At 35.3% G+C, this 20711-nt stretch overlaps 1 protein-coding gene across 6 annotated transcripts in view; it reads left to right on the top strand.

Moving 5' to 3' along the window:
- Nucleotides 1–20711, top strand: part of SUPT20H (SPT20 homolog, SAGA complex component) — a 39688-nt gene that overhangs the window by 18109 nt on the left and 868 nt on the right. For 2 of the 6 annotated variants that reach the window (XM_034665079.1, XM_034665078.1), the window contains 15 exons: nucleotides 567–723; nucleotides 818–874; nucleotides 3192–3263; nucleotides 4150–4307; nucleotides 5444–5470; nucleotides 6028–6060; nucleotides 6594–6711; nucleotides 7222–7324; nucleotides 7470–7628; nucleotides 9354–9660; nucleotides 10181–10335; nucleotides 13045–13100; nucleotides 16036–16155; nucleotides 18640–18745; nucleotides 20208–20311. In XM_034665079.1, the coding sequence (XP_034520970.1) occupies nucleotides 567–723; nucleotides 818–874; nucleotides 3192–3263; nucleotides 4150–4307; nucleotides 5444–5470; nucleotides 6028–6060; nucleotides 6594–6711; nucleotides 7222–7324; nucleotides 7470–7628; nucleotides 9354–9660; nucleotides 10181–10335; nucleotides 13045–13100; nucleotides 16036–16155; nucleotides 18640–18745; nucleotides 20208–20311 (1732 nt within the window). The remainder of the gene's footprint in view (nucleotides 1–566; nucleotides 724–817; nucleotides 875–3191; nucleotides 3264–4149; nucleotides 4308–5443; nucleotides 5471–6027; nucleotides 6061–6593; nucleotides 6712–7221; nucleotides 7325–7469; nucleotides 7629–9353; nucleotides 9661–10180; nucleotides 10336–13044; nucleotides 13101–16035; nucleotides 16156–18639; nucleotides 18746–20207; nucleotides 20312–20711) is intronic. The other 4 variants (XM_034665083.1, XM_034665082.1, XM_034665081.1 and 1 more) reach the window with 3 other exon arrangements.

Here is a 20711-nt window from a genome sequence, read left to right as displayed (position 1 = left end):
TATCTATTTGAGAGAGAGGGAGAGAGCATGAGGGGTGGGGGCAGAAGGAGAGGAAAAAGCAGACCCGACCAAGCAGGGAGCCCAACTCAGAGCTTGATCCTAAGACCCTGGGATCATGACTGGAGCCAAAGGCAGATGCCCAACCAGTTAAGCCACCCAGGGACCCTTCCTGATCTTCTCGTAGCCAGTTCGTTCGTGCCGTTCATGGCTCAGCTCACGCATCATTCCTTCAGAGTCCAGTTCTTCCCTTCTGTGACTTAATGCTGCCCTCTCTATCACAGACTCACCACAGTACCGTTTTTCTTCCTCCTACTGATCAGTGCTCTCTGAAATTATCTTACCTATTTACTTGTGAGTGTCTATTTTCCCCTCTGGACTAGCAGCTCCATGGTGGCAGGAATTTTGTTTGTCTTGTTCATTTTTGTTTTAGTGCCTGAGACTTGGCGTGGCAAGTGATAGTGTTCTACAGATATTTGTGATTTACATATATAATGCTTACTGATTTGAATCCAGATTTATTCTGAGTTTCTTTTATTTTGTTTAGTTCAACTCTCTTAATATTTCAGGTGTTTCAAGAGGTATTCCAGGTCCTCTCTGAATCGGCAACAGGATCTGTCTCATTGTCCACCTCCTCCACAGCTAAAATTACTTGATTTCTTACAAAAAAGGAAGGAAAGAAAAGCAGGTCAACATTATGACCTCAAGATATCTAAAGCAGGAAATGTAAGTATGTGTTTTTTAAATGAAGCTTATTATTATGCCAAAAGCTTTGCTCATTTTGAATTTTCACCATATTAATACTGTTTTTAATTTTCAGTGTGTAGATATGTGGAAGCGGAGTCCCTGTAATTTGGCCATACCTTCTGAAGTGGATGTAAGTCAGTTCATGAATTGCAGTTGTTTTCATATAAAGTTCCTAAATTTAAGAGCAGCTTATACTCTGGGAAAACAAAGACTGACTTGTTTTAAAAACAGAGTAATGATTTTTTTTAAATCAATTGCTCATTTTTAGAATATTTTAGAATATTCTTTCACATTAACTTGTGTAAGAATATAACATCTTAATCCATCTGTGTATTGCTATAAAAGGTCTGTGTTCAGAGTAGGAATGATAAAGAATTTTGAAATATGGAAAAGGATGGTACATTATTACATAGTATGTATAAAATGTGTTCTTTTTATTTCATTATAATTTCCTGATAATCCTTCTTTTCTCGAATTAATTAAATGTGAAAATTAACAGTGCAGCAGCGGCCAAGATTAGGAAATTTGGCTGTTATTCTCTGCTGATCCATAATATTCATGAGCTATAAATGATCAAAAACAGGAAAGAGATCTTTTGATAATTTGTCCCGTATATGTTTTACTTTTTTATTTCTCCTGTGTTCCTTTTTATTTTTCACTCATCTCTTTATAATTGGTTACTTATTTTAATGGACGTTTGCTTTTCTTCTGCATCATTCCTAGGCCAGCACATATACTATTCTTATTCTCTGAGATTGAAAGAAAAATTTCTGAAAAGCACAAAGCTAAAACCATCTGAAGTATACTATATATATGACTAAAGGGAGAATAAGCCACACTATTTCTTGATAACTTATGTGTTTCTGGAGGAACGCAGCTTGAGAAGAATTGTTAGTGTAAATACCAGAGGGTGGGATTTAGCTTTGGAGGGTAGACCGGATATCTAAAGCAGTGCTTCTCAAACTGTAATGTACATCCTAATCACCTTGGCTTGCTTGTTAAAATGCAGGTTCTAGTTCAGCAAGTCTGGGCTAGAACCTGAGATGCTGCGATTTTGCCAGGCTCTCAGGTTTCGTGGTACTGGGGTCCACAGCTTACATTTGAGTAGCAAAACGCTAATACAAAGTTTCTCAGTCTGAGTCGATCAGAAGAATCATCTAGAATACCAGATAAATGTAGATTTCAGGCCCCACTTTAGATCTTCTAATTTAGTCAGGTCGCCAGGGAAAGGGCATGGAAATCTGAGTTTTTACCAAGTTCCCAGGTGAGTCTGATTATCTTAAGGTCATGGTTACCAGGAAGATGAGAATATTTGATTCACAGAGACTAGTAGGAGATAATACAGAATATATGATCCATGTCTGATTAGACAATGGAAAAGGTTCACAAAAATTTTACGAACTTTAATATAAGTTCCCTAGTCTCCCTCCAATTTTGTCCCATCACAAGAGAACTGTTCCATTAAAACCCAGCCATAAGGAGCATCTGGGTGACTCAGTCGGTTAAGTGTCTGCCTTCAGCTCTGGTCATGATCCTGGGGTCCTGCGATTGAGCCCCATGTTGGGCTCCCTGCTCAGTTGGGAGTCTGCTTCTCCCTCTCCCTGCTCGTTTCTTTCTCTCTCTCTCTCAAATAAATAAATCTTTAAAAAAAAAAAAAAAGTGGTTTAAAAACCCAAAGGAAAAGATCTTGGTTCTGATTTGTCTGTGACATTCCAACTTTCCTAAAGGACAAATGTAATATCAGCTTATGGGATAAAAAGAAGAGGCACTGTCCAAAAAAGCAGCTGTGTTTATTACACCTATTTAATGATAAAAGGGATTCTAATTGTATTTTTATTTTTTTTCAAAGACTTTATTTATCTATTTGACAGAGAGAGACAGCCAGCGAGAGAGAGAACACAAACGGGGTGTGGGAGAGGAAGAAGCAGGCTCCTGGCGGAGGAGCCTGACGTGGGGCTCAATCCCAGAACGCTGGGATCACGCCCTGAGCCTAAGGCAGACGCTTAACGACTGTGCCACCCAGGCGCCCCTCTAATTATATTTTTAATACCAATTAGTCAAATTACTATATCAGGAAAGTTTTAATTATTTATTTTTTTAAAAGATTTTACTTATTTATTGGACAGAGTGAGACACAGCGAGAGAGGGAACACCAGCTGGGGAGTGGGAGAGGGAGAAGCAGGCTCCCCGCTGAGCAGGGAGCCTGATGCTGGGCTTGATCCCAGGACTCTGGGATCATGACCTGAGCCAAAGGCAGACACTTAATGACTCAGCCACCCAGGGGCCCCTCAGGAGAGTTTTAAACTAAGCATAAATAGTTGGTGATATTAGCAATTCAAGAATTTCTGTGCTTGAAACTATATTGTATTGTTGAGTTACTTAGGTTTTTCTCTCTGGTCGCAATACTTACTCCATTACATCTGCTGTCTCTTGATTTGATTGCTTAGGTGGAGAAATACGCGAAAGTGGAAAAGTCCATAAAATCTGATGACTCACAACCAACAGTCTGGCCAGCCCATGTAAGTCTATCATTGTAGTCTTTCTGATGAGGCTGTTTCTGAATTTATTAAACATAAAGTGCCTTTACTTTAGGGTTTGTTTGTTGGGGTTTTTTTTGTTTTGTTTTTTTGTTTGTTTGTTTTGTTTTTTTCATTTAAAGAGCATCCTGGGGGGTTAGTGAATTAAAGGAAAGAACAATTGTTTAGTTTTGTTTTTCATAAAGTAGGGTTTCCACTTTAAAGGGCAGTTGTAATACATAACTGCATTTTTATTCTGTTGGAGTTGCATTTTGGTAGTTCTGATTTGTTTTCTGTTTCTAATTAAGTTATTCTAAGGACGATTTTAAATGTTCTATGTAATTTTCCCTAAGTGCAGTAATACTTTATTTTATATGTGACAAGTAGGTCTGTGTTCAAGTTTTACCCCTTTAATATTTGTATTTGCATTCATATGTCCAGTTTATGCAATTCTGCCATGTTTCACTTGGGTTTGGTTAACTACTCCATTGGACTCTCATTCTTAAAGTGCTATGTAAAAAAGAATCCTGGGTGGGGCGCCTGGGTGGCTCATTCGTTAAAAGTCTGCCTTCGTCCCAGGGCGTGATTCCAGGGTCCTGGGATCGAGCCCCGCGTCGGGCTCCTTGCTCCACTGGGAAGCCTGCTTCTTTCTCTCCCACTCCCCCTGCTTGTGTCCCCTCTCTCACTGGCTGTCTCTCTCCATCAAATAAATAAATCTTTCAAAAAAAAAAAAAGTCTTGGGCTTTATTCTCTTTGATGGTCTTAAACAGGTCTATAGTCAAAATGTGATGTGTCTTCCTTTTGCCAGATCCAAGTTAGTGTGTTGTTTATTTTGTTAACTTTGATTATGTATTTACTGAAGAAGGTATCTGGGACGGTCTTTTTTCAGGATGTAAAAGATGATTATGTATTTGAATGTGAAGCTGGTAATCAGTATCAGAAAACAAAGCTGACGATTTTGCAGTCACTTGGTGATCCACTTTACTATGGTAAAATACAGCCATGTAAAGAAGATGAAGAAAATGACAGCCAGATGTCTCCATCCCAGTGAGTTCTGTTAAATACATGTAATTGACAAAATTAGGCATCAGAATTTATCTGGCAACTACTGATGAACCATTAATGAATAAAAATTTCCCTTTGGGGATTCATTTGTTATTTAAGTACTCCAATTCGATTTGTCAGTGGACAAAAGTAAACCTAAATTACAATTACCATGTTGTCCAGGAGTTATTTAAAATAATAATATCTTCTTAAAAACCTGTGGTATAATTATTCTCATACTTTGAAGAATATATCCCTCTTGTTGTATATATGTGTTGACACGACTTCAACCTACGAGCAGGAAGTTGAAGTGTTTCTGAGAAGTAGCTTGTTTAAATGAATAGCAAGTTTTATAAATGAAGAAGCTATTGGTATTGCAGCACTGCATGTAAGGACAAAGACTCAGTGCTTAATGTAGTTATTGGCTCTAAAAAATACACATATTTGATCTTCTAAAACTTATGGACTATATATATTTAGTACAAAGTAGCAGTCTTTAGTTTTGTTTTTATTGTTAGTTTGATTATTAGTTTTGTTTTTCAATCAAGTTGTTGCTGTTTCAAAAAGAAGAAACTACAAAGAGGAGCTCAACAGAAAAAAGCAGGGGCCAGGAATATGTTAAATTATTTATAAATCTTTACTTAACACAAGATACTAAATGAAACTATAGCAGAAATGGATTTTAAAGAGCAACCTCACCAGTATCTTAAGTAAAAGTCAATGGGAAGAAATAGTTTCAAAGAATCATTAGGTAATTTTTTCACATTAGCAGTTTCTATTGTTGAATACTATATAGACAGATCAGATGTTTTGATTACCTGTGTTTTTAAAAATCTCCCCCTTTAAGACATACATTGGTCATTTTAAATTATGAACTTTTCTCAAACACAAGGATATACAAAATACTTTTTCTCATTTAAAAAAGAAAATCAGTTCAAAAGCCAACTGATCAGATCTGTCTAACAAGAAGAATTGAATTTTTTGCTTTTACATCAGGGAGTTGCTGCAAAATGCTGCATGATTTGTTACTTCCAATCATTCCTCCATATTCATAAATTACTTGAGTTAATAACTATGAAGTTAAAGTTTGAGCTGCATTAACCAAGTTTTTTCTTTTTTTTTTACATTTTATATTTCAGCTCCTCCACAGATGATCATTCAAATTGGTAATTAAAAAATAAACAAACTCACTATTTTAATCTGTTAAGAAATCATATAAATGTCAAATTCTTTAAAAAGACTTGGTAAAGACATTTTATTGAATTGGCAATAAACTACCTTCCTTGTCTAAAATACATTTTAAGATCTGCTCTGTAGACATTATTAATGATTTTGAAAATCAAAGGTTAAAGTGAGAGGAAGGCCAAAGGCCTTGCACACAGTAGTTCAGTGAATTTTGCTCTAGGGCAGACACTTGCAAGGATGTATAGCAATTGGTAACTTTCAGCCCAGATTTTGTTTTGATACATAGGTTTTATGCCAAAATACATCTCCTTTAAATTAAATCTGCCAAATTATTCACAGGATATTTTATAATGCATGCAAAACTTGGTCATTGCTTCATAAGTTTAAATGTATTTAAAAAAATTTTTTTTTGTAATATCTCTGTAGTTTGACTCATTTTGTAAAACTGCAGTCACTAAAATACGGAAGCCTTCAAAAGTAATCCCAGGGTTCCTTAAGACAACTCTTAACATAACATTCTCTCTTCTAAACATTTCAGGTTTATTATTGGATCAAAGACTGATGCTGAGAGGTAAAAATATTTGTGTCTTTATCTTTAATCTGGATGGATATGAAAAACTTCATTTTTATAGGATAGAGAGTACTCCACTAAGAGTCACAACTTTGGTTTTAGTTATACCTTAGATATTACTAGGATTTTTTATAGAATTAGGAAAATAACACAGGAATAATGTTTAAAATACAGTGTATTTTAAATAAAGCATAGATATATCTTTTAGCTAAGGAAGATAATTTCTGAGTAGTACTTTAATCAGAATGCGAGTGAAAGTGGGTGATTTCTTTGGCTGCTTATTGGTTAAGTATTCCCTATAATTTCTGTATTAAAGGAAGATACTGTATGTTTAGATTGTTTATTAGCAAAGTGTTTTGAGCATTAGCTTGTCATTGAAAAGATTAGAAGAATGTGCTTTTTCCACAAACTTAAATTATCTAGTTTGAATTTTTGTGTAAATTTTGATGGAAATTCTTTTATTAACAGTTACTATATGAATTTATGTTTAGAACAGTTAGCTAATCCTTACTCATTTACTCCTAATATTCTAGGGTAGTCAATCAGTACCAGGAATTGGTCCAGAATGAAGCCAAATGTCCAGTCAAAATGTCACACAGCTCCAGTGGCTCAGCCAGCTTGAGTCAACTTTCTCCAGGGAAAGAAACAGAAGTGCGTTTGATTACTTTTTTGTGCCTAATTGTTTCTCAAGGAATCTAAGAAATGTTAACGACTGTTTTTTGAGAAATGGGGTATTGTTTAGTGTTTAACTTTCTGTAATGGAAGCTTTCAAGTATATACAAAAGTAGAAAGAAAAGTATAATGAACACCTGTGTATGCTAATCACCTGGTTTCAACAGTTTTCTCTTTTCCTTGGAAAGGTTTAAGAGTGGAAGCTTTGCTTTAGTTTACCTTTCTGCTCTTCTCCCTCAAACTTTCTCCCCACCCTATTACTTAGAAATCTTTTCTTCATCCTATATATCTACCGTAATTTATTTCATGGATCGTCTTATGTGAAATTATATTTTTTATAACATCTGTAACACCCAGCCAATAACGCTAAGTGTACTTTGCAGAGTTTTAAAGTGTTCATTCTCATCTAGAAGCTATAGTGGTATTAATTTATGAGTTTCTGATTTGGGCCAAATTTTAACAAGTATATTTAATGTCCCTGTCTCTTAGCAGCCAGAGACTGTGTCAGTTCAGTCTTCAGTATTGGGAAAGGGAGTAAAACATCGACCTCCACCCATCAAGCTTCCCTCAAGCTCAGGAAATAGTTCTTCAGGTATTACATTCTTTGGTTTCTGTCATCTGGAGTATAACACAGCATAAGTGATAATCTGCTTTTAAAACTATACTCCTGTTATGACTTACTTAATTCATAGAATTTCAAATTACAGGTGTAGGAAATAACTTTTATACTCTTCTAGGTAACTATTTTACACCACAGCAGGCCAGCAGCTTTCTTAAATCTCCAACACCTCCTCCTGCTTCCAAGCCACCAAGTCTTTCTCGGAAGTCATCTGTGGATCTCAATCAAGTTAGCATGCTTTCTCCAGCTGCCCTGTCACCTGCCAGCTCATCACAAAGTGAGTTATAACTTAAATTCTTCATTAGCTCTTCATTGGCTTTTTGCATTAGTGTTTCTTAAAACAGCTATTTTTTTTTGACCAGTGAAATATTGAAATCAATGTACTGTGTACCCAAAATATATAAGTTTTGAGAAGCTTCAGGCAAATCTCTTGTTAATTGTATGTATTTTGTGTTTATTGTAATTGTATTTGTTTTTCTGTATCTATGTATGCACTGTGTGTATACCTTATAGATTTACAACCTACACATCTCCTTAAAAAAATAATCTGTTAATTAAATGTGGCAATAGGATTCCAAAATATTTTTTATTCCAGTGTTCCCTAGGATCATGTTATATTTTATGTAAACTATGTAGCTGATATGAAAAAAAAATGTCGTAAGAGTTGTTGCTGCAGTCCTATCTTTGTATATGTAAGAAATTAACTAGTTCCAAGGTGGTAATAAAATAAACTGAAAGCCAATTTTTCAAAAACACTCCTACACCCTTAAAAATTGTAATCAGTTACTAAAATGTGGTAATAATCATAAGGCATTATTCTGAAAATATTAAAATGTAATTTTTACTTCTGAATACTTTTTTTTTAACATCAAGAAAACTTAACGCAAGAATTCTAGCATTCAATTGGGAGAATTTCTTCAAATTAGAGTTTTCTGAGATACTTAGGTATCAGTTTGCGAAAAAGCATTCCAGTTTTTTAGATTTTTTTTATAGATAACTAAAGTGTGCTGAAAGTTTTAGTACACTGCACAGTGATAGGGTGGTCTTCGCCTTAGATTATAAACATCTTCATCTTGATAGCTCAAAAGGTGTAATTTTTCTGCCTTCTTGTTTTGCACAAAGAAAAATTTATAAATTTCCTGGAAGTCTTATTCACACTTCTTATGTTGTGGGTATGGATTATGTTAATCTACTGCACACAGTTGTTACTTTAAGTAAGGGTTGAGTGACAGCTTCTGGACATTCACATTTCTTTCCTTTCTTTCTGCAGGACATGAAAGCTAAAAAAGAAAACACCTCAAGAGCTTTTGGTTTTATTTTTTTGGTTTTTGTTTTTTGTTTTTGCTTTTTTTTAAAAAGTTGATAAACTGTGCATACTTCATTCACAACAGATTTTCTATACATTCTTACATTTAAACAGAAGTACACAGTTACTGTTAAAGATGCAGTATTATCTATCAAATATTTGCTTTATTATTGTGTTTTGTAAATTTGTTTGTCAGGATAAACTTGGTGTGTTAGGAATTAAACATGTACATTTAGGTGCCAAATATGATTGTTAACCATATGTAATTTATTAAATATGTTCAGAGTTTATCTCAGACTGTTACAGAAAATAAGCAATATTTTTAAATGAAGTTCTAAATTAGTGAAATCGTAAATAACAAAAATTAATTTGAATTCCTCTTAAACGTTTTAGGCCAAAGGTAGCATGTTGGAAATTAACTTTTAAATGGGTATTGTGGTAGTATACAAATGTATATTTTTACTGTTATTGTAATAGCATCTCTGATGGAATTTTTAGGTGATATACTGCATCCTTAATTGTAATTGAGTGTAGCAACACTCATGTATCATGTGTAGAAATTAACACTTGCAGTTAACTGCTTAAAAAAAAAACTGGAACAAATTGTCAGTGCTAAGTAAGATTCCATTAACCTTATTTTAAAAAGGACTGGCCATTTATAACAAACTAGCAATTTTTATTTTTCTCAATGAGCAGGATCTGGAACTCCTAAGCCATCTACTCCTACACCAACCCCTTCATCGACCCCACACCCTCCTGATGCTCAGAGCTCAACTCCTATTACCCCTTCAGCCACCCCTACTCCCCAAGATTCAGGCTTCACCCCTCAGCCCACTTTGTTAACTCAGTTTGCTCAGCAGCAAAGGTCTCTGAGCCAGGCAATGCCTGTAACGACCATTCCTCTTTCCACCATGGTAACATCCATAACTACAGGAACCACGGCCACCCAGGTCATGGCAAACTCTGCTGGACTTAACTTCATCAATGTAGTGGGCTCTGTTTGGTAAGTTTGAATTGATGCCCTGATTTTGTTTTGTTTTGTTTGTTGTTGTTGTTTTTGTTGTTTTTTAAGATATTCTCATTGATCTAAGTAAATTGTGACGTTAATAAATTGCATATTTCTGAAACTGAAAAATAGTTTAGATATGGATAGAAACTATCTCAACAAGTATGTTTTAATTTCAGGTCATATATGTATTATATGCACTAACTTGATACTACTCCACATTGACAGCAGTATGGATTTTCTTGTTTATCCTCAGCATTACCATCTTTTAATCCCTTGATTAATGCTTTTACTCTTTCAATTTATATTTAAACCTTGATAAATACATAGTACTTAATTTTAGATAATCTTACTGTCACTGGCATAAAAATGAAACAGAGCCTCAAAACTGATGTTTAAGACCAAAATACCTAATTGTGTTTGTGTAGTAGTTTATTTTTTAATCCAAGGAATTAATTATGTGACTGAAATTTTCTTATGTAGTGGAAGTTTAATGCTTTGTCTTATTCTCCTGCAGTGGAGCTCAGGCTTTGATGAGTGGTTCAAACCCTGTGCTGGGCTGTAACACTGGTGCCATAACTCCTGCAGGAATAAACCTGAGTGGCCTTCTACCCTCAGGCGGTCTGCTACCAAATGCATTGCCTGGTGCAATGCAGGCAGCTTCTCAAGCAGGTCAGAATGTTGGAAATAATAACCTCTAAAAAATTAAAGTACATGCTAATGTAAAAATGTCATTTTAAGCATATTATATACACTTAACGTCCTTATTTCTTGAAGTATTATGTCACAGGTATGTCGTTTAAAAAGCCCTTGAAGGTCTGATATTTAAATTAAAAACCATTTAGCAGTTCTATGAAGAAACTTGGTAAGTTTCTACAACTTCTATCTGCCTTCCAAACATAATAAATTAATTTTGATAGCCTTATTGTCAGTGTAGTCCTACTATTCCAGGTAAAAGAAATGCATTTTGGAAACACAGGTTGTGTCAGAAAGGCAACATAGAATGGCAATAAAAAGTCTAGGCTCTGGAACCAGATTACCTAAGTTTGAATCACAGTTGTGCAACTTACTGAATAGTGTAATCATGGGAAAGTCACCTCACCTTCCTTGTCAATACAATGGGGAAAAATAATGCTTTGCCTCATAGTTGGGAAGGTTAAAGGAGTAAATACAGATGTTGTACTTTAAACTGCCTGAGATGACATAAGCATTCAAAAAAATTTACTGTCCTCATGATAAACAGTAGTCGTTTTAGTACAGTAGTAATTACTATTATATGTATTGGAAAATAGTTCTAACAACTTAATGCTATTTTGTAATGCTGTTTAAAATATTTTGTAGTATCTTGGAATAATCCAGTTTCTTACTGCTAGAAAAAACTTAGCAGGAAAAACAAACTTGACATAGTAAGAAAAATTTATCAAAAAATTTCTTGAATTATGAGAACTCAAACCCAAAGAGCATAATTTAAACAGGTAACATATTGCTGTGATTTCCTAATTCTAGCTGATGACCTCATTTTAATGTTCATTAAGTGTTAGTGGCAGAAGCTCTGGAAAAGGAATCAAGTGTTGAATTTAGGATGCTTATATTTACCTTTACCAGTTAGTTACATGTGGCTCCTGGTGTTCACTCTGGGGCCTAAAGGAAGTAACTTAATTTTTCTTCCTCGGCCTCAGTTTCATTTGTTCTAAAATGGGAGTAAAAATACCTAACTTCAGATGGTACTTAGGCGACATTAATGAAGTGATTGAAAGTGCCTTTGATAAGCCATAAACATTAGATAGATGTCATTCATTTTTAAAGGAAGTTATGGGGGTGCCTGGGTGGCTTAGTCAGTTAAGCATCTGCCTTCGGCTCAGGTCATGATCTCCGGGTCCTGGGATCAAGCCTCACGTGGGACTCCCTGCTCAGTGGGGAATCTGCTTCTCCCTCTGCCCCACCCCCCGGCTCGTGCTCTCTCTCTCTCAAATAAATCTTTAAAAATAAATAAAGGAAGTTATGTCATATCTTTTCATGAGAATTTTTCCTGATGGGGATATATCAATACTGTAATATTTTAACATGATTATGCTTCTTCAATTTCTTATTACAGGGGTTTGTTTATACCATCACCTGTGAATGTTCTGCCTTTTATCTTTTTTTTAATTCAATTATCTGCTGAGAGGACTAAATACATTTTAATTAGTGTTCAAATTGGTATATTTTATTGGCAGGATATGCACATACTTTGAGACTGTGGTCTGCAAACTACAAGAATGGTTATATTTTTAAAGTTTTGTTTTTAAAAAAGAAGACAAGAGGAAGAATATGCCACAGAGGCCATATGTGGCCCACAAGGCCTACTGAAAAAGTTTGCCAACCCCTGCTTTATGTACTCTATGTTGCATCACAGATTTTTGGGACTAAGTTTAGAAATAACAGCATTGTTTCCTGACTTTCAGTTTGGACACAGTTCAGTGTTCTTTAACATTTATAATACTACCATTTGTACTTGAAAAAATAGCAAACAGCACACGGGGTTCTTGGAGATAGGATTATTACTGTATACTACTTAGCACTGAGAAATTTAAATAGATGTCAATACCTGAAAGGTATTTGCACAACAGTGACAATTTTATTATATTCATGGTGTCTGCATATTTCCTGATTACTTTATCAGCCAAAAGTCAAAATAGTGGTAAAAGAGGTTATCATTTCTGAAATAATAGAATACAGGTATACCTTGCTTTATTGTACTTTGAAAATACTGCATATTCTTTTACAAATTGAAGGCTTGTGGCAAGCCTGTATCAAGCAAAGCTATTGATGCCATTTTTGCAATAGCTTTTCCTCATTTCATAGCTCTGGGTCACATTTTGGTAATTTTTGCAATATTTCAAATCTTTTCATTATTATTACATTTGTTGTAGTCCTCTGTGATCAGTGGTTGTGACTCATTGAAAACTCAGTTGATATATTTTTAAATAAAATATTTTAATTAAGGTTTGTACATTGTGTTTTCAGACATAATGCTGTTGTACATTTAATAGACTACAGTATAATGTAAACATAGCGTATTCATTGGGAAATGAGAAAATTCAATTCATTGCTTTATTGCAATACTCACTTTATTGCAGTGATCTGGAATTGAACCCACAGTATCTCTGAGATATGCCTATAAAATGTACATCTGATGCTCCACGTCTTTGAATAAGAATTTTGTGTTAATAGGTATTGATGAATTTTTTTTGTTTTTTATTTTAAAAGTATAGAAAAAATAACCACATCTATGCAGAAAAGTACTTAAAATGTTGTATTTATAGTTACTAAAGTATAAAATAACTTTGAAATGTAAAAAAATTTTAATTCCCTCTTATAACCATGAGTTTTATTTAACAGGTGTTCCATTTGGTTTAAAAAATACTTCAAATCTCAGGCCCTTAAATCTACTCCAGGTAAATGCGATACACTGGTTTTGATTGAAGTTTTTATGCTTGATATCTTTTTTAATAATGTATATCTGATCATACAAGCATTGAAATGTTGAAGTCTGTTCTGAATCTTCTAAGGGTGTGGTTAATTACTGCTTTCTTTGTATAATCACGTGGAAAATGGATAAAGAGAAAGAATCTGTATCCTACATACCATACTCATTGGCTTCAGCACCCTGCCTAATCAAGCAGCAGCTGGTCTGATGGGGAGAATTGACAACTACCAAGGACTACACTTGCCTACAGTGGCAATAATAGATAATACCTAGAAAATAATTCCTCTTTCAACAGGCATTTTATGTATGTATCATATGTATTACTGTTCGCTTGAAGAAAGATTTTAAAAATAGGTAGGTGTTCTTTTCCTAAGCAGAATATGATTTCTTGGCACAATGCCAGGCACCTAATATTCATTAAATGTTTGTCAGATTATAGTTTGTGTCTAATGATGAGGCTTTACTTACATGTTACCAGTATCAGCATATAAAAAGAGATTGAAAGTGGAGAATTTAGTACAGGTTATGAATTTACAATATTCTGGGTGTTATGCTAGGCCCTTTAATTTAAGGATGAGGTCCAGTATAAATCTACCAGGTTGGAAAATGAATGAGATTGTCTACAAAGAACTTTTAGAAAAGGTAGACATGAATGTCTGGGCACAAAATGGCAGAGCTTTGGATTATGAGGAAATAACAGTACTAGACAGGGACACCTGGTTGGCTCAGAGGCTTAATCATCTGCCTTTGGCTCAGGTCATGGTCCCAGGGTCCAGGGATCTAGCCCAATGTAGGGCTCTGCTCAGCGGGGAGCCGCCTTTTCCCTTCCCCTCTGCTGCTGCTCCACCTGCTTGTGCTCTCTCTCTCTCTCTGCCAAATAAATAAAATTTTAAAAGAACAAAAGCAAAAAACAGTACCAGACAGATCAACTCAACCTGGTCTTCAGGAATAACAAATCCAGAAATGTATTTTAAGCGAAAACTTTAAATTAAACATTTCTTACATGAGATGCAAACAGTGTCTGTATTTACAGAATGTAATCGCAAAACAGTCCACTTGTAATACGGACAGACCACAGATCATATTGGTTTATTTAGCTAACTCCTTGCATATTGCTCTTGGAAAGGAGTGGAATTCCTTAATAGCATTAATCATAAGGAATAAGGCTACCTTATAAGTTAATTATATTTTGCTGCATTTATTATGTTAACTGAGGAAAGAACAGTTGACCTATGCTAAGTCCAAATTTACCTAACAATGAGGTTTAGATACTGACCTGAGCACACTGGGGGTGGGGGGTGCAGCCGCGGCCACGTTCTGCAGACCTAAGAATTCTGTAGTTGGGTATTTATTTGCTTGGACTTTCTCTTAAGGACTGCAAACTGCTTATACAGTAGTCCCCCATTATCTGCGGAAGATACATTTTCAAGACCCCCAGTGAATGCCTAAAACATGGATAGTAGCAAAACCCTGTATGTACTGTTTCTTCCTCTACGTATGTGCTGTTAACCTTAAAAATAAAACTCCATTATTTTGCCAGCAAAATGGGTTTATTTTGGAATAACAGAGAATTGCTGTTTGGGCCAAGCAAGCTATGACAAAACCATAGGCAAGTTCAACAAACAAAAGAGAGGAGTGTTATTTTATGATGAAGGAGGAGGAAGTGGAGAGGATTGTTTTGAATGAAGTCCATTGGAGAAAACAAGAGTTCAGGTTGATGATAGCTTCTCTCTGGCTGAGTTTCAGGGGTGGTTAATTTCTTGTTGGAGATGCAGTGCATGTTTTTCCCTGCTGGGGCCTGTCACTGGTGATTTTTCCTGTTCAGGATTCTTTTGTTGGGGTCTGTAAATGACAGTCTTCCTATAACTGACATTGAGCTTCCCGACTCTAGTGTCTATTTTCACAATACCTACAATGAAGTTTAATTTGTGAATTAGACACAGTAAGGGATTAACAGTAATTAATAAAACAGAACAGTGATAACAGGTATACTATAATAAAAATTATGTAAATATGGTCTCTTCCTCAAAGTAAGTACAGGGTACTGTACTTAACCCTTCTTGTGAGATGATAAAATGCCTAGATGATGAGATAGAGTGAGGTGGATGACATAGGTGTTGTGATGTAGTGTTAGGCTACTCTTGACCTGACCATGTCAGGAAGATCATCTGCTTCTGGACTGCAGTTGACTGTAGTACCTGAGACCAGGGAAAGCAAAACAATGCATGAAGGGAGGTTACTATAGCTTAAAGCCCTATAGAATAAATGGAAAAACCATTTATTTCCTGATGCATTTGAAAACGATAATTTTAATTTTTAATACGGACTTTTCTGGATGCTTTAAAAAGTGGTTTTTTTGTTTGGGGGTTTTTTGAAGTAATTTAGGTACAGAATGACAGAGCAGCAAGTAGTGCCTCTAAACTAAAAATATGGATATCTAATGTACTTCCATTACAGCTCTGGAATTCCTTACTATGTTACATAAAAATTCATGCATTTCTGGTTTTTGGTAAAGCTAGAACAAATTAGAGAAGTTCTCTTAAGATGTGTATTTTGATTGTCACTAGTTTCTTGTTTATACTTTGTAATGCTTATTTAATGTTGTTTTATATTGATGTGTAAGAGTTAAAGCAGTATGTGTGTTTGGATAGCTAACTATTAAGCAGAATCATAGTTGTTTGAGATTACTACATATTTGAGAGCCTGCAGTAATAGCAATTAAAAGTTGTTTTTAAATTTTTTTTTTTTTTTAAGGGCAGGGGTATTGGTTTGGTTTGGTTTTTGTTCACCTGTTTCCTCAGTCCACAGAAGAATGCCTGGTACATAGTGAATGTTCTAAAAATGTTTATGGAATAAAGAAATTTAAATAATGTAAAATGAGCTAATTAGTTCTTCTTGAATAGCTTCCAGGTGGTTCACTCATTTTTAACACACTGCAGCAGCAGCAACAACAGCTCTCTCAGTTTACACCACAGCAGCCTCAGCAACCTACAACATCTAGTCCTCAACAGCCAGGGGAGCAGGTATGTGCTGTCCAGCCCTCCATTTGCTTTGTATTACATAATTGTAACTTTTTTTTTTTGGTATATTCCAAGCATATATGACATGGTTTTAGTTCAGATAGACAGCTGCTGTTCTGCTTTTATTATCAGTAGTAGTGATCAGTTATTGGGTGCCTATTTGAAATTCTTTTTCTGCCCCTATAGCCCATGCATTTTTTGCCCAGTCATTGTCCTCCTAGGGTTTGCAGTGTTTTGTCTCTGTTGGAATAGAGATGTCCCTATAATCATGAAGCTTAGGGCAAAGGGAAGATAGACACAAATAAATATTTGTATATGGTTAAACAGAATGAAATTTAATAAGAACTGCAGTAAATTAAAGGAGAGGGAACTACAAGTTTTTCTGTCCCTTCACTATGCTTCGGAATCATCTGGGAACTAAAAGTACTGATTCTTAGGTCCCATCCCCCAGAGTTTCTCTTAGTTCACAAAGATTCCCCAGCTAAGTCTTGATTGGATAAAGCTCATCCTCTAGTAGATTCTCAGGAAGGGCACATTCAAAACAATTTTTCTTTATTCTTTAACGCATGAAGGATTAACTTGGCTGGGTATAAAATTTATTTGCACCTTTTTTTTAATTGTAAAATATACATAATACATAATTTGCCATTGTCGTCATTTTAAGTGTACATGTTAAGTATATTCATATTGTTAGGCAGCCAGTCTCCACAGCATTTTCATCTTGCAAAACTGAAACTTTGTACCCATCAATCAGTAGTTCCCTATTTCCTTCTCCCGTTAGCCCTGACGACCATCATTCTCCTTTCTATTTCTCTGAATTTGACTAGTCTAGATAGTAATTGTCTTTCTGTGACTGGTTTACTTCACTTAGCATAATGTCCCCAGAGTTCTTCCATGTTGTAGTGTGTGTCAGAATTTCCTTTTTAAGGCTGAATAATATTTCATTGTATGTGTATACCACAGTTTGTTTATTCATCTGTCAATGGACATTTGGATTGCTTCCATCTTTTTGTCTGTGATGAATAATGCTGCTATGGACATGGGTGTACAAACAGCTCTTTAAGTCCCTGCTTTTCAGTTCTTTTGAATAATACCCAGGAGTGGGATTTTTCATTTTTTGAGGGACCTGCATACTGTTTTCCATATGGCAGTACCTTTTTACATTTTCCCTAGCGGTGTTCACGGGTTTCTGTTTCTCCATATCCTGACAAATTTTGACACTTGTTATTTTCTGAGGCTTTTTTAATAGTAACCATCCTCATGGCTGGTAGGTGATAAGCTCATTGTGATTTACATTTCCCTAATGATTAATGTTTTTGAACATTTTTTCATATTGGTTGTCTATATATATCTTCTTTGGAGAAATGTCTACTCAGGTCCTTTTGCCCATTTTTTAAATCAGTATCCAGGGAAATCCTCTCAAGATAAATGTCTTATAACTTGTGAAGTGTTTAACTTATGTTATTTACTAAAATGTTATTTCAAGCACTGTTTTAGGTGATAGCAAAGGATGTCTTTTTCAGAGTGAAAGTTTTTAGTTTTGATGAACTCTTGAGTTATCAACAGTTTATTTCTTTTATGGATCATGCCTTATGTATTGTCTAGGAATGCCTCACATAGACCCTGTGGCCCAAAGATTTTCTCCTTGTTGTCTTCTAACAGTTTTACAGCTTTTCATGTACATCTGTGATCCATTTCCAGTTAATTTTTGTGTAAGGTATAAGACTTGGGTCAGGATTTATTGGCAGGGGGCAAAAGGGATCGTGGTCCAATTGCTACAGCACTAGTTGTTGAAAAAGCCATCCTTAATCCGTTGAATTACTTTTGCACCTTTATGAAGATGTATTTCCATGGCTGTCTGTGTTCTCTATTCTCTTCTACCTCTCTGTATCTATCCCTGTGTTGGTACCACACTGTCTGGATTAGTGTAGACTCAATAGTAAGTCTTAAAATCAGGCAGTGTGATTCCTTCCATTTTATTTTTCAAAATTGTTTAGCTGTTCTAGATCTTTTTCTTTTCCATCTAAATTTTAGAATCATCTTTCTGTAGATAGAGGAAAAAAAGAACCTATTAAGGATTTTTAAAGGAGTTGAGTTAAGCCTATAGGTTAGTTTGAAAGTGACCTTACGGGGCGCCTGGGTGGCGCGGCCATTAAGCGCCTGCCTTCAGCTCAGGGCATGATCCCGGCGTTATGGGATTGAGCCCCACATCAGGCTCCTCCGCTATGAGCCTGCTTCTTCTCTCCCACGTCCCCTGCTTGTGTTCTCTTTTACGCTGGCTGTCTCTATCTCTGTTAAATAAATAAAATCTTTAAAAAAAAAAAAAAAGTGACTTTACTATGTGAATTTCCAGTCCATGAACACTTTGTTATTCTTTTTACAAGAATCTAATGTTGGTATTCTTCCTCATACCGGGGGCAGGGGGGGGAATTACCAACTCAAAATTGTTTTTCTTTTTGTACAATCATGTATTATTTTTTTATTCAGGGTTCTGAACAAGGTTCAACCAGTCAAGAACAGGCCTTATCTGCTCAGCACGCTGCTGTTATTAACCTTGCTGGAGTAGGAAGTTTTATGCAGTCACAGGCAGCTGGTTGGTATCTTTATACCTTCATATGTTGAATTTACTAAAAATAACTGATCACATAGACATCTCAATATTTTAATTCTTTCTTTCCTTCTCTTACAAGCAGTATCTGAGGACAAAATATGGTTCTATTTAATGCATGAACTGTTAAGTTATTGATGGCCCTCTGAGGTGTTTTTGTTAATTTGACAGTTGATTAAAAATGTTTTTACCCACATATATTAATAGCAGTTGGGTTTTCCTCACGTTACAGTTCGTAAAATTTTATACAATTATCCAGCTTACTAGGAAGCTACCAAAGCTGTTAAATCCTCAGTTCTGGGTTATTGAGACTGCATTTTTGTTGATTGCATAATCTTTGGTCTCATTCTGGTAGCTTGCAATTGCATGAATCAAGACTTAATGGTCAGCATAACTTTTATAAGCCACTTTTATCATTTGAAAAAAAAAAGATTATACTAAATGACTTCTCACCACTTCCAGCAGTAAATGGTGAACCAAAGATTTACCTTTAACTAAGATACCTTGTCACTTAAAGACAGTAATTGTAACTTTACATTTAATTAAAGTCACTAAATCACATGTGTAAGTAAGCTATGATGGGAGTTTGAGGATTGGGTGAACAAACATGTCAACATTTTGAATTATCACTGGGCTTACTGTCATATCTCTACAACTCCTAGTGTCTGAATTTAGAATAAGCAAGGTCTCACATAATGCCCTATTTAGAGCTCATGAATTTCCAAATGGAAATTTGTGATCATATACCTTTACCACCCAAGTTATGAATCTCCTAAAATGACTGTTATATGTTTTAGTGGAAAGAATTCTAGGATGAAAAATCATGAGAATGTTTCTAGCTTTGGACCTGTCAATAATTACTTTTGAGTGAGTCACTCAGACCATCATGGCCTGTAATTTTTTCATCTGTACATTGAGAGGGTTAAATTGATTACTCTGGCCCCCCTCAGCTTGAAAGGAAATAGAATATTGCAGTCTCCATTCACCACTATTGTTGGCTAGTAGTGTAGTCTGAAACTCATTGCAGCATCTTTTCTTTAAAGCACTTGTCCACCAGTTTTGTCATTATAGTAGATTGGACTTCACCCACTCCCTTTCCTACTTCATTGATTCGATTTTAAAACAACATACTGTATTTTCCATTTTTGCAAGAAAGCCTTCTCAACAAAATAACGCTAGTATCAAATTTCGTTGTGGTGCAAAAAAGGGATATGGTGCTTTGGCACACGGGCACTCCCTTCCCTTTCATATCCAGGAGGTTCTATAATCAGTGGTACCCTCAACTAACAGGAGACTATACTAAATTTATTCTGAAATGTCTGTGATTTGATACTTAAGATTAATCATACTGATAACTTTTCTATTTCATTTTCTGTGTTGTCCTTTTCTAACCCTGGTAGCCTTCAAACTTTTTGACTGGCCTGCTTTCCCCTTCTCCTCTCTGTAGTGTTGTCTCAGCTTGGCTCTGCCGAGAACAGACCTGAGCAAAGCCTTCCTCAGCAGAGATTCCAGCTCTCCTCTGCCTTTCAACAGCAGCAGCAACAGATACAAGTAATCCAGCAACTTCACTCTGATTACATTTTAAAAGATACTCTGCTCCAAAAGTACTTCAACATACTTTACTCTAGTTTTATTTTACTGTCTTTTAAGACTATACAATAGTAGGTAAATAATTTAGCAAATTTTACTTAAAAGTCTGACATTTTAGCCAGTCAACTTGGAGCACTGAACATCTTGTACATTTAAGCCATACTATTCCTAATTTAAAATCTTTCATGAAGTGCTGGTGGCACATTAACATACATTTTGTAGTTTTCAGTATTTTTTGAAACAGTTGTAAGTGCCAATGGTTAACTTTTTGATATTGTACTGCAGAAAAAGGCAAGTATACCAGTGTTCCTATTAGTAAATGTCATACCTGTTTTAGAAAAATGTTATTCCATGATTGTAG

This window comes from Ailuropoda melanoleuca, chromosome 7 (genome assembly GCF_002007445.2).
Source record: "Ailuropoda melanoleuca isolate Jingjing chromosome 7, ASM200744v2, whole genome shotgun sequence".
Taxonomy (NCBI): Eukaryota; Metazoa; Chordata; class Mammalia; order Carnivora; family Ursidae; genus Ailuropoda; species Ailuropoda melanoleuca.
The sequence above is the reverse complement of the archived record's forward strand: the minus strand, read 5'-3'. Positions and strand labels throughout refer to the sequence as shown.